The 13692-nt window shown below is 44.6% G+C and overlaps 1 protein-coding gene across 1 annotated transcript; it reads right to left on the reverse strand.

The window, feature by feature from the left end:
- Nucleotides 1–2780: 2780 nt before the first annotated feature.
- On the reverse strand, nucleotides 2781–13637 carry LOC115171237 (ribonucleoprotein PTB-binding 1-like). The gene is given in 16 exon segments (XM_029727858.1): nucleotides 2781–4669; nucleotides 4671–4757; nucleotides 4858–4917; nucleotides 5549–5674; nucleotides 5817–5888; nucleotides 6319–6458; nucleotides 6570–6651; nucleotides 6769–6956; nucleotides 7310–7388; nucleotides 7691–7762; nucleotides 7883–7983; nucleotides 8590–8710; nucleotides 8823–9014; nucleotides 10925–11394; nucleotides 11571–11637; nucleotides 13226–13637. Coding segments are annotated over 16 exon segments (2220 nt in total). The 5' UTR covers nucleotides 13541–13637; the 3' UTR covers nucleotides 2781–4621.
- Between the last annotated feature and the right edge of the window lie 55 nt (nucleotides 13638–13692).

The following is a 13692-nucleotide window of genomic DNA, read 5'->3' on the forward strand; positions in this document are numbered from 1 at the left end:
GTGTGTGTGTGTGTCAGTAAATATGTGGTTGTTCATTTGTACTGTAGGACAATGGGTGGTGGAAGGTAGTCCATGCATGCTCATATGCCTATGGTGTCAGAGAATGCAGCCATGCATAAGAATGTAATAGATGTATTTTCTTCCAGCGAGGTATCTGATGTCATTTGTATTACGTGGTTTGATACAAACCTAGAAATAACCTCAATGTCTACATTTTCATTTTCTGCAGCGGTGGTCAAGCAGCGTGTTCATATTGGCTATGAGCTCGTTACCGACCTGCATCCTCCTTTAAACTCCATTTGAAACCGCACTGCCACTGTGTGTGTTTGTTCCAGGGCCGAGGTGGGAAAGAAAGCGATGACGTGATCTAATGTATAAGGAATGGGAGACCTCGAGGAGACCGTGGTTTACTTTGGGGAGCAGCTGAGCAACATTTATGACTTTAAAGGCCAGATAAGTAGATTTCGGAGCTTCTTAAGACCATATTGATGAGGCTGAGGGGCTGGAGAGGATATCTGAGAGCAAGATCCAGTAGCTGACCCATCCACAAGGCTGTCCAATTTCCTCACTGCCGCTCTCCCATCTCCCCAGCCATGGCTTCTGTTTCAAACACAATTAGTAATGATGCTGATACTGTTTCTGTATGGAACATGGGCATTGGACACCACAGATGTGGCACCACTCAAATGGAGAGTACATGGCAAAGCAATTGCTCATTTATTTTAACTTTGGAACCAGTGGAGCTGGACCCATTGGCCACCACATAGAGATTCCTGATTAATAAAACAGCAGGCAGCCTTACATTTTTCACATCGCCTACCAAAGATTTATACAGTCAGCAATGCAAGCCATGTAGTGGAAAGGGGGGGGGTTCAAGAGGTATTCATGCTAAAAACAGCTCCATGGTTCGTAAACCCCCTAAAAGTCTCTGGTTGATTGAGTGTTCAATTGTCATTTCACTATACTGAAACAGAATTGATCCTGCAGAATAGGCACAGTTCACATCTGTAAGTGTAGCACAGGGAAAATATTCTCTGCTGCTGATATTTACAGTGCAGTCCTCGGAGCGCTTCTCCCTCCCTCATGCATTTTGGAAAATCACAGGTTTCTGCAGCAACTGTGTGTAGGGTGACTGCGTGGGTGGAAATATGAAAGGCAGAAATCTAAAATGTGTCAGACACACCATCCACTGAGCCACGTTTGGTGGTTCCCCCAGAGCGCTCTGGTTACAGACAGCAGGCACCACAAGAGAGATTAGGGGCACTAAAAGTATCAAATATACAAAATGGAGGTGTGCAGATGTATTGTTTCTAATATGCTACAACCATCTGAGCAACGCTCCATTTCTACGGTAACATTTGTTTCCTTTGCCATAAAATTGCTATGAACGTTCCATTTAAACCATATGAGAAGGGTGTTCAGCCAACATTCGCTGCCTAAATGTAAAGCAAACATTTCCTCTACATGGCATCTAATTTGTTTCATCTCAGTACCCCAGTCAGTAACACTGCTGTTCCTAGCGGATGTGACCAGGAGACAGTAACAGCCAACCAAAGTCACCTTGTAGCCTGATTACAGGATGGAGGACCGGCCTCTTCAGTCCCCCTTGTTTCTTACAGCAGAGGAGCTGAGGGGCACCAACAGTAAAACATTTGACCACAGTGTGCTCTAACCCAACGGTTTTCACAAATATCCCAGTGCCGGTGCCCTTAAACTCATTTTTTTTAATTGGACAAGTTCAGATCGTAGTACTTCCGTTTCAAAACATTCACCGTACTGGACACAACTATGATGTCCACAATACAATGTACCCTAAACACCAGTCATAACTTCACCTATTACCCACTGACTATTCAGATGGCGAAATGGACAAAACTCAGTTAACATTGTCATACTCATGTCAGTCTCTCCATTTCATCGTATTGACATGTATCCTCCTCGCCACAAATTGCACTGGGTTTGTTTATTGATAAGAGTAATATTTACATTTTAACCTTTGGAGTTGACACAAACACAGCCATGGCTTTGGAGTCAGGCTGTGTCAGCTAGTATCAGTTGCCAAAGCCACGTTCACCGAGTCTAAAGTAGACTAACGTCTTTCTCCATGTCCAACTCTGGGACTATTGTGCATGTGGGAGAGATGCTTTGTGGCCCAAGGCACAACAGAGCCAGAAACAAGAAAAACAACTATCCTCTCCCCTAACAGCAGTCATGACAGAAGCCATACTTGGTCAGTTTGTATCTGTATTCTGAAGCCATCTATTGTAGCATTGATTTACCTCGACAATGGTTTCAAGGCAGCCACTGAAAATTTCAGTTGATGAATAGCAGAATTGGTTTACGAAAGACTATTGAAAAGCAGTCCTTGTGCATAGGGCAGACCTACAACCAAAAATGAGTGCTAGTTTGCATGTCAACTAATTGGTATTACGGGGTTGCTTTTGGCCAGTTATTATAACCCATTTGCATGAGTACAGGACTCCAAATGTATTCATTTGACAGTTAAGGTTTATGGAGGTATTGTTATAAATAACATGAACATCCAAAAGGGGGACTGTAGAGACCTATAGGAGTAACAATCATTTACTTCCAAGTTTGATCTGTGTTCCTCACTTATGAGAGGAGGCAGGGGGGCTCAGGTGTGGTGGCTGCATCCATGGCAACGTTGTCAACCAAATTTTGCAAGTCAGTGTTTTCCTGAGTTATCATCAAAATGTAACAGCAGTGCTGTCTAACACAGCCTGCGTATTGACCATGGAAATGAGTTGACCACAAATAGATGAATTAAATAACATTTACTTGCTCCAAAAACAGACACATGGCAGTACAGATGACAGACGAGATGAGCTTCTTGTATGAGGAAAAACAAAAGCAATCTTCATTCATATCATACAGCAGCAGGTCTATACAGAACATGGGGACATCTACCATCAGACAGGTGGCTGCACTTGGTAATGGTCACTAAAATATACACTAAATATTGAGCAGCAGTTTCAATCTTAAAAACAGACCAGAGGCCAAAGATATGATTGAGAAAACAAGAGTTTAGGACTCCGAGGAAAAGTTCAAGCTTTAAAGTATGTACACGGCAAAGGGGGGGGTCAATGCAGTCAAAAAGCCCACAGAAGGGGAAGATGAGATGACAGGGGAAAAACTGTTAAGGCTCAAGTGTAATTGCAGTTCCCATCAGGAGGTAATGGTGATCACAATCAAAATGTCAACCAGATTATTCTTCACAGACTAAGAACTCAATCACTGACCAATCATAAGCTTAATTTCCATGCAAACCTTCCGAGGCAGACCGAGTAAACACCTGTATAGAGTCACTGGACACTCCCATCACAGTAACACTTCAGATAGGAAGTCAACTTCTCCTGGACTGGAAAACTGGATGAAAATTCTACAACCCGTTTCAGTTTGTCAACCATCATGGTGAAACTGTCAAGCTTGATTACATTTCAGTTTAGCCCCTGATGATAAAACAGCCCCACCTGCTGATTTACAGGGGAGGGACAGCCACATGGGAGCCAACCTAGCCATGGCTCATTAATAAATGATAGTACAGTTAATTCATGTTTAGGCTCTGAGTGGACAGAGGCCACAGGTGTCCCTGCTTACTGTTATAATCTGTAGATATTAAAGTCTGGATAAGGCACAGCAACCATCCCCTCCGAACGAACGAGAGCAAGTCAGGTGCCATGGTGGTTGAGATGCAAATACTAACTCAGACAAAGAGCTCACGTCAACACAGAATACACCAATTCTGCAGAGCACAAGTTGAGAGAGAGAAAATAAAGTGAGAACAGAAATTCAACAAACCTGGAGAATTGTGACCCCACCCGTGTCATCCAAGTGCAACACTAAAACACTCAGTGCAGAGAACAGGCTCCCAATGTGATGGAGGGGTGGAAGAGTAAAGAGTTGAAAACAGCATATTCCAGACTAGTTTTTCCAAAGGACGAAAGACAGAACTGCTACACAGATCTACGTGAATCCAAAGGCCTGAATCCTGTCCAGACAGTCAGTACATAAGCCCTGTAGGAGGAAGGAGCGAGAAAACACCATCCCATCAAACAAACTAATGAACTATATACAAAAATATTGGGAGGCAAAAGATTTTAAAAATAGAAACCCGTTGACACCATCACAACAGGAAGAAAAAAACAAATGCAAAAAGATTTAAAAAATATATTGTGTTCTGCCAACCAATGAAGGGAATACGCAGAGGAAAAAGACCTGAAATCAGATTTGACAATTATTTTCTTATAGTACAAGGTAACTCCCAGTTTTTAAACAAAAGGATTTCCTGATAGAAAAAATGACAAAAAAAGATAAAACTTCATTTACAAGCACACTGAAATCATATATTTACAAAAAAAAATAAAAAAATTCAAAACTCCCATACACTGGCACACATTGTTATGTCCTGATTAGCGACAGGCTGCACCCCCAGCGCCCTCCAGGGGTCACTGGCAGGAACACAAGTGAGAGACCACTGGACTGCCAAGCCCAAACCTAAAAGCTGATTGGAGGAGCTCCGGGGAGGGGGGGGAAATGGAGCCATGAGCCACATCCTGGCTGTTAATTGGCAACTCGTACAAGAAGCTTTGATTGGTTTACATTAGAAGATCCGCTTGCGTTTCAGGTAGGAGTCAGCATAGTGGCCCCCCCAGGCCCTGGGAGTGTTGTCCCACGTAGCCCCCTTCTGGGCTGGGCTCTGGAGACGGGATCAGACGCTTGTGACCACCAACGGGAGTCTACAGGGGGCAGAGACATAACCACTGTCAATGCCATGGTGAGAAATGGGGACAGAACAGGAAATGGCAGACAAACCAATAATGACAGAGGCACACTGACCTTCATCCCCAGACCAGATGGGTATGTGTTAGAGTGGCTCACCGGAGGCATGCCCACAGCCTGAACAGACAAACAGTGTTCAGTGATCAAAACAGAACCACAAAGCATTGGTCTCACCTAAAAGGCACGATATGTACGTTTGATTTCCAGTGAAGACGGCCAGCTTGGGTCTTTGTTCCTCTATTAGTTTTACACTCAAACAGGAACAGTAAAGCATGATCTATCCCTTCAGCTTTGACACAGTTCACTCAAACAAAAATATGCAATATCGAACATCTGCATCTGACTTCACAGGATTCCGCTACAAAATCTTTGCAGGACAATTCTCCACCATTTTGTTTGTCATTGTTCTGCCAGCATGGCTACTGTGGTTATGCAACTATGCGCGGCTTCAAGATAATGTGTTGTCCGCATTCGTCTGATTGGACCAAGGACACGCAGAATAAGACAATAATTTCAATTAACATTTGCAGCCCAACTGTTTCATAATGTTTAGAACTTACAGATTGTCCCCAAAATGACAGGTGCTAGCCTAGCCAACAGGCATCAAGACATCTCCGCTAAGTCTAACAGAGGTCAACCTTTATATTTTGATCAGACACTCAACCCTCATTAGATCTGTTGATTACATTGGGAAGAGGCAGAGAGAAAGTCTAAGCAGCAGTGGGGGTGGGTATCAGTGTGGGCCTACCTTGTTGAGATGGCTGGCGGGGAGGCTGCCGGGTGCCACCGAGCTGTAGTAGGAAGACGAGGGCAGGCTGGGGGGGTAACTATAGTGGGAGGAGGCCTGCTCACTGTAGCTGGGGTGGCCAAACCGCTACAGAGACATTAATCATGTTATTCTATGCTGCATATATAAAAAAAATAAGACTACAAAGGGGAGTAGAGATTGAAAAGGCAAGAGATGCAGCAGCTTGAAGACTGGATATGAATAGTGGAGATGGTATAGTGTCTCTTACCTGCTGTCCGAACCCTGCCAAAGCGCTAGTGTCCAGAGCCTCCTGCTGTTCATACAGATGGGCCAGAGGGTCCTGGGGAGAAAGGAGCCAGACGCCATTAAACCTGCTGCTCACGTAACCAAGTTACGCTCGTACCGTACGCTTATTCCACAGCTTCAAGCTTTTTGGTGGCGCATCTGGCTAGTACGTTGTCAAGCAGGGAGTCGTGTTTGAGGCAGAAGACCCCAAGTTCAAACCATTGTGAGGACAGGGTTGCCAGACAGGAAGTGGTGCTGATAAGCAGGCCCACTGTGTTCCATCACACTAGAAAAGTCCATGCACTGACCACTGGGCAGCCAGAGAGTTAGAAAACCCACCTGTGGCCACAATGACCTTAACCAAGACAGCAGTGTCCTCAGATATCAAATAAACATCAATGACTAGGCATTCTATCACAACATCAGATCAGCCTGGCCAGGCAGTAGGGCTGGACAGTAAAGGTTAGAGGATAAGGGGAACCTACCTGGTGTATTGGGGGGTAGTCTGGGGTGTAGGACTCCTGGTAGCGCAGCCTGTAGTTACAGTGGATGTTCTGTGTGCGCTGGTTGGATGAGTTGCCTAGCGCTGGTCTCTTCCTGTAAGGGTGGGGCCTGCAGTTGGTGCCTGAGTGAAGGACGGCAGGAATGGGAAATGTCAAAAAACCCTACGGGTCAATACTGGGAAGGAATCAGAGCCAAACTTCACAGGCTGCAGAGAGTAGGAAGGGCAGCTCACCTGAGGATGGGAACAGGCTGTGGACATTGAAGGGGTTCTGGGGAAGATTCACATCATTGGGACGGTGTCCTTGTATGGACACCTATTGGAGAAGACATTTAAAAATCAGGGGACTTGATGTTATGTAATGAGGCACAATGACTTGAGTATCCCTGCTAGTAGAGACATTAGAAAAGTATGCAGAGCATTTTAATCATACCCCAGGTGCTGTAGGCCCCTCTGCCCGCATCACTCCACCAAGGTGGGAGATGGACATGCCCTGGAGAGTGGGGGAGGGGTTCTGGGAGAAGCTGGTAGGAGACTCTCTGCCCAGGGGGCGACCCATAGAGTGGGGGTTTATGGGGCCCATAGGGTCTGACGGGAGGCCCAGGGATGGAACCACACCGCCTGGGGACAGGAGACAAACACCTTATCAATATAACAAAACACCCCCATCACTACACTGTAGAGAGCCCTGAGATCACACTGAAAATCAATACAACACTAACACAGTAAATAACCTAGATGTAATAAGTACTGCCCAAATCCATTACATGTGTAAAGAAGCTGTAATGTAAATCACTAACAGAAAGCAGGGCTAGCATAGCATGCATATGCTCAGCATCAATGTAGAGCATTGCTGTATGTGATAAATAAGCCAAACTAGAGAAACGGCTACTAATGACTTGTATTGGCAATACAAAATAGACTTTAGTCATGCCAATAAAGAATTTTAAATTGAGATGAATGGAAGGCCAAACCTTGAGGCAGGTCTCCCAGCAGATGGACTCCCTGCTGGAGAGGCATAGCAGCCAGAAGGTTGTCCCCCATTAGTCCTGCCTGTAGGAGACATGAGTTAGACACACACGCCTCAGTGACCCACAAGATTATAAAATGGTCTACATACCAGATATTTACTGAACCAAAAATGTCACATTTCAGAATTGTGTCAGTCAACAGAATTCACACCAAGACATTTCAAAACCAAACCGGCTGCACATTAATATTACTAGAAAAGCACCTCAAAAAGAACACAGCAGAAAGAAACACTTTCCCAAGGGAGAGCATTTACCAGCTTTGGTTTAGGGAGCAGGCCCTTCACGACAAACCTATTATCTACCACACACTCAGTGACCACTCACACAGGGAAGTAGTCGATTCTCTTTATTGTGCAGCACCTGAGCCCAGAGAAGATGATTCCCCAAAAAGGCTTGCTGATAGTAGGGGAGAGAATAAAGTAGGAGAAGTGTGGATGAGAGAGTAATGAACCAACATAAAAGGGGAGAGGCGCTGGAGGAGAGAGAGGTGGTGAGTATGCAGGGCATGCAGGGTACCTGTTGAACTTGGGCCTGGTTCTGGAGGAGGAGCTGGAGCAGAGCAGCAGAGAGGGAAGGGTTAGCCAGCAGCGGCATGGTGGGAGCAGCACCAAGGAGACCTGCAGAGACCATTTGACCTTAGGACCTGACAACCTATTATTTCACCACACATTGAAGGTGCAATATGCCTCCTTGTTGCTAAAATTCTAATAGTTTGCCTAATTTCAGTTTGTGACAAAATAACTAAGTGTAGAGAATCATTGTGTGACCTAAATACATTTTCAGCTGGTGTACAAAACCGAAAGTAAGAGACACAAAAAAAGTACTGAGACGCATAGAAAAAAAATCTACCACTGCCCAGACTTGCGTACAATGAGAATGACAGATCTATAACTCACATTCTATGTGAATTTGGCCGGGTCGCCAAAAAAGTTAACTATTATAGCTTAAAAGCACATGTCAAACTAATTCCACGGAATTTCTACAGGGTTTGGCTCCTCCTTTGTACTTGATTGATGAATTAAGGTCACTAATTAGTAAGGAACTCTCACCTGGTTGTCTAGGTCTTAACTGAAAGGAAAAACAGCAGACACTAGGCCCACCATGAAATGACTTTTGGCCCACCATGAAATTACTTGACACCCCTGCTTTAAAGCATTAACACCAGGGTAAGAGACTCATACCATACATTGTCTTCCTTTAGGAAATGGCATGATCTTACTCACCTTGTTTCCTGCCCTGGGTGAGGGGGTTGAACAGCATCTTGAGGGTGGCAGGGTTACTGAGGCCTGTGAGGATCTGCATGGCTGTGGGCTCAGGGAGGAGACCTTTCCCTCGGTTCAGGGCCTGCGGAGGGGGAGGGGAAGGGGAGCCATTCAGAACAGTTGTTTTACCACAGTAACATAAGGGAGTAATAGTTCAAACATATGGTCTGGTGTGGCAACCAAGAAGTCTTTACCATGGTCTGGGCAGCGATGAGGGCAGCCAGCATGCTCCTTCCCGGGGGTCCAGGGGCACAGAAGGAGACCCGGATGTGGGTCCCGCCTAGCGCCCTGCCGTCAGCCTCTCGCTGCACCTGCTCAGCCATCTCTGCCGAGGAGAACTCCAACATGGCAAACCGCCGGAAACTGTCATCCTGGCCCTGAGCCAACTGAATAAAGGAAAATTAAGATAAATATGCATTCCTTATGCAATCAGTCCAAAACGAATGACTAAGCCTTGGTTCTGCCAAATTCACTTAATTCTATGTTGGCCATTGAAATAGCTTTACACAGAAGAATTCAGTAATATTAAACATCTTGACATTGTTAAAAATACCATCCACACTATGATAGATAACTTTCCTTACAGCTAGAAAGAAGTATTTGATACGATGGTAGAGACAGTAGGTGGGATTAAACTGAATCATGCCCAGTGGCATTCTGTAATATAAAGTAGAGAAAATACTTCAGACTTCATGTTCCCAAATCTTTTCTCTAGTTTGCCACAGCTACTACTGGAGTCTCAACGTTTAAAAGCAATTACCAATCAATGATCTACAAAAAGGCAATAAACAATGTATCAAGACCAAGTGAGCTATGGAAAAAATGAAGAGCTTCATATTCCTGAGTTTTAACCTGTCCAATAGTTTAATTGCCTCACGCGCACTATTACACAACAGTGTTCAGCCAGACCTCGAACTACTGTGCCCTATAGGTATATGAATGACTGTATGCATGTGTGCTTGTGGTGCCAAAATGACACTGCTGTTTCATTCCAGAAAGGCCTGTAGGGCCAGAGTCCTGCTGACTGACACCACCTGGGAGTCAGGTGGTCATCACCATAGAAACCAGCAATGCTCATTGCTAAAGAAACAGTGGCCACAGGAAAAGCATGTCAAAGGTGAGGGCTCAAAAGCCAGATTCATACAAAAAGACTCAATCCATATCCACCTCCTTTATGTGAACTGCCCAAGACCCTTTCATCACTACAGATGCCCCATGTTACATAACACAACCATTTGAACCTTGTAGCAGAGCTACCTCAAACAGATGTGTCAAACACACTTGCTCAGTGTAAACAAAAGCAGTTGCAGTGTTTCCCCTACATACACTAAGCAGCAGTCCACTGCCGTTTTTAAATCATGGCCACCACTGGAAAAATGTAATATATAATACAAATAATTCAGGATGGTAAAACATTTTGTAAACCAGATATAAAGTATGTAGACAAGACAATGGAATATATATATATATATATATATATATATATATATATATATATATATATATATATATATATATATATATATATATATATATATATATATATATATATATATATATATGACCTAACAGGACAATTTAAAATCCCAAAAATGTCATGGCATTGGCCATCATTGATTTTGTTATACGTTTGAGTCATCCAGATAGCATAAGAAAAAGGTATAAGCAATAGCAAAGTGTATAATAGCGCTAAAACCCAATGGCAAAATGTGTAGAACTGCAGGAAATTAGCTTTAAAACAAAAATGTTGTTTGAGGCCAAGAGGGCCTCTAATACCGTGCCATTAGCCATGCCCACGCTAACTTTGACACCACTGCTTAAAAAAACCTAGGGGGAAACAGTTGGAACAGCCTTCATGACTAAAGTAAAAAGAAGTGCCAAAAGTACAAGCAGGCACGTTCTGCTTGCTACTAGAGTATACTGGAGCCACTGAGATACAAATTGAACTGAGGAAAGCTACTAGATATATACTATTCATGAGAGCCAGATACACATGTTAAATCCTCTGAAAACATCAGTGTAAGTTTGTGAGAGAGAGTTGGAGTTCCTGTGTGCGTGTCCGCATGTGACTGACCTGGCAGAAGATGGGTGTGTGTCCGCATGTGACTGACCTGGCAGAAGATGGGTGCGTGTCCGCATGTGACTGACCTGGCAGAAGATGGGTGCGTGTCCGCATGTGACTGACCTGGCAGAAGATGGGTGCGTGTCCGCATGTGACTGACCTGGCAGAAGATGGGTGCGTGTCCGCATGTGACTGACCTGGCAGAAGATGGGTGCGTGTCCGCATGTGACTGACCTGGCAGAAGATGGGTGCGTGCGTGTCGGCCAGGGCATTGCAGAGGTCCTGGGCGGTCAGCAGGCTGGGGGGCAGACGGTCCACACAGAGACACCTGGAGTGCAGCAGGGGGTAGGTGAGGGAGCCCACCTCAGTCCAGTGGACGTACAGCATCCGGGAGCCCAGCTGCTTCCCCAGCAGCTCAGACTTAGCCCTAGCAGCAGAGTCCTTCTTCATGTACTCCACGAAGCCGTAGCCCTTGGAGTGGCCAGTGGAGGCACTGTGGACAAGGAAGCAGCGCTCTAGGTTGCCGAAGGGTCTCACCAGCTCCTCAAACTGCTGCTGGGAGAAAGCGTGGGGCAGGTTGGCGATGCACAGCAGCGCGTCGGTGGGCTGCAGCTGCACAGAGATCTCCCGCTCCCGCAGCATGTGCTGGTGGAACTCTTTGATGGCACATTGTGCCTGCTCCCCATGGAGCAGTGTGATGAAAGCTAAGGGGAGAAGAGGAGAGATCATGAGCTAAGACCTTGCTAAGACCTATGTGGAAGGTTACATTGCTCAAAATAGGAAGAGAGTTGAGGAATCTGTTTGTCTAGCTCGGTCAGAGAGCCTGTTGCATCCAATTAGTCTTACTGGGATTTACATTTTAGTTCTTTTTTTAACCTACCCGTTCCCTTGTATTTGTCCACAAAGCAGTACTTCAGGTCATAGTTGCGCAACAGCTCATGAACCTCCTGAAAGGGAGAAAGTGTGGTTAGCTACAATCAGTGTTTCCCCTATATTTTTTTCCACAGCATTCTCCAACCAACGTTTTTAAAAGACCTCCTTGGCCAGAGAATTTTGATTTTTTGAAGGTAATTTCCTGCAGTGCTACACATCTTGCCAGGGCTTATGCAGTGTTCTTATGCCATCTGAGTGACTCAAACATAAAATGGGGGCCCTATGCCATTTTAGATTATCCCTAGTTTTCATTTTTTTGATTGAACCAACAATCATATTTTTGGGCATGGAAGCAATGATTTAGCAGTGTTTTTTATTTATTTATTTCACCTTTATTTAGTGATAGCCCACCGCAGCTAAACTAATAACTTAAACTAAATGAATACCGTTATCTTTATAATAAATGAATGGGTTATTCTTCTCCAACTACCACAGAACACTTAAAATAAATGTGATATTCCCAGATTAGTACAGGTCAACTTTTAACCATACAATGGTAGTATTGTAGGCATAAATTATGCTTAAATGTAAGTGTTAGACACTACAATCACTTGAAAACATGTGCCATGTTGCTATCAGTTTTTTAAATGTCCAATTGGGTAGTGTGATATTGGCAAGTGCTTTCCACAACACTATTTGAGTATACACCATCTGTAGTACCTAAATGCTCATCAGTACTGATCAAAACGAATTAGAATGATTGCTTACAACAGGTGTCTTTGCCAACATGTAACGAAAGCAAAGTCATCCCCAGCCATTGGGCAATGGTGGAAAACAGTTGCCCATTCACTGTGATAGGAGAAATGTTGCTCCACAACGCTTTGCCTGTTCCACAAACGAATCGCAATGCTGTCTAGCATTTTCTGAAAGCAGCTACGTTGCCTCTACACCTTCAACCCTTTGTCACGGCTACTCACGTTCCCATCTCGAACTCCCAATATGCACCCACGCAAACAATGAAACGCACACAGGCCAGTTCCCCACGAGTCAAGCATGTTCCAACTTTTTTTTACAAAATGTTCCAGGGCCATGAAGTTTATTTCAATGTGGGAAATTAACTGAAAACAATTTAACGACAGACTTTTTAACCAGTCACATACAATGCATGCCAATCCATAGCCTGACAATTCCTGGTCAAAACAAGCCGTTTTGCTAACGTTAGCAACTAGCATTGCCTTTCCGCACGAGGATTTTAATTCTGCACTTTCAACTTGTCCATCAAACACGCGTGATGCTGGAGTGGGCAATTGCAGTCAGGCCGTGAATAACCACCAAACATCACCTACCACGTACCAGATACGTTGAGACCTCAGTTTATTCGCGACATAATTAGGAAAGACAATTAGCAAATCATTGTTAGTTAGGAAACTATGCTAGCTAACGGTAAGAGAAGCTAGCTAGAATATAGAAATCGCCAAAAGGCAGCGGACTCAGTTAAATTACTGGTAATATAGCTAGATGTCAATTTCATGGCAAGGGTATGTACTTTATATTTATTAGATTCAACAGCTGCAGCCTGGGCTTGACATGATCTGACGCAATTACTGACCCGTGTTAGATTTCTAACGCTTGTGAAAACTAAAAAAAGTTAAGGAAACTTACCTGATTGCTAACATCGGATGGCAGGTTTTTAATTATGATTTTCCGGCGATTGTAAAACTCTCGACGAGTTCTGTCCAAGCGACTCTCAATCTCTTCAGGGCTCAGCGTCGTCAACTCTTCATCGACCCTTCGCTGACACTCGTTGTCCGATGATGCATCCCCATCACTGGGCTGGAGTTCGGGATCCCTGGATACCCAATTCTCGTGTTCGACAGCGGGGTCATAGTTTTCGTGAAGTGGACGGCTGGCGAAATTGGGCCCTGCATTTGGATTTTCTTCTCTGGCAGCTGCGCTAACGGACGCCGCGGCCGCCATCACTTTTGCTTGGAAGTTTTCTGAAATTGACAACACCGTCAGATTTGAGCAGTTTAAACAATACACACATGGGCGCAACTCGGTTTCTAATTGGACGAGAGGATGCATTTTTTGTTATACCGCGTCACGTCATGAGCGGGGCGGGTAGTTGT

Source organism: Salmo trutta, chromosome 32 (genome assembly GCF_901001165.1).
Source record: "Salmo trutta chromosome 32, fSalTru1.1, whole genome shotgun sequence".
NCBI lineage: Eukaryota > Metazoa > Chordata > Actinopteri > Salmoniformes > Salmonidae > Salmo > Salmo trutta.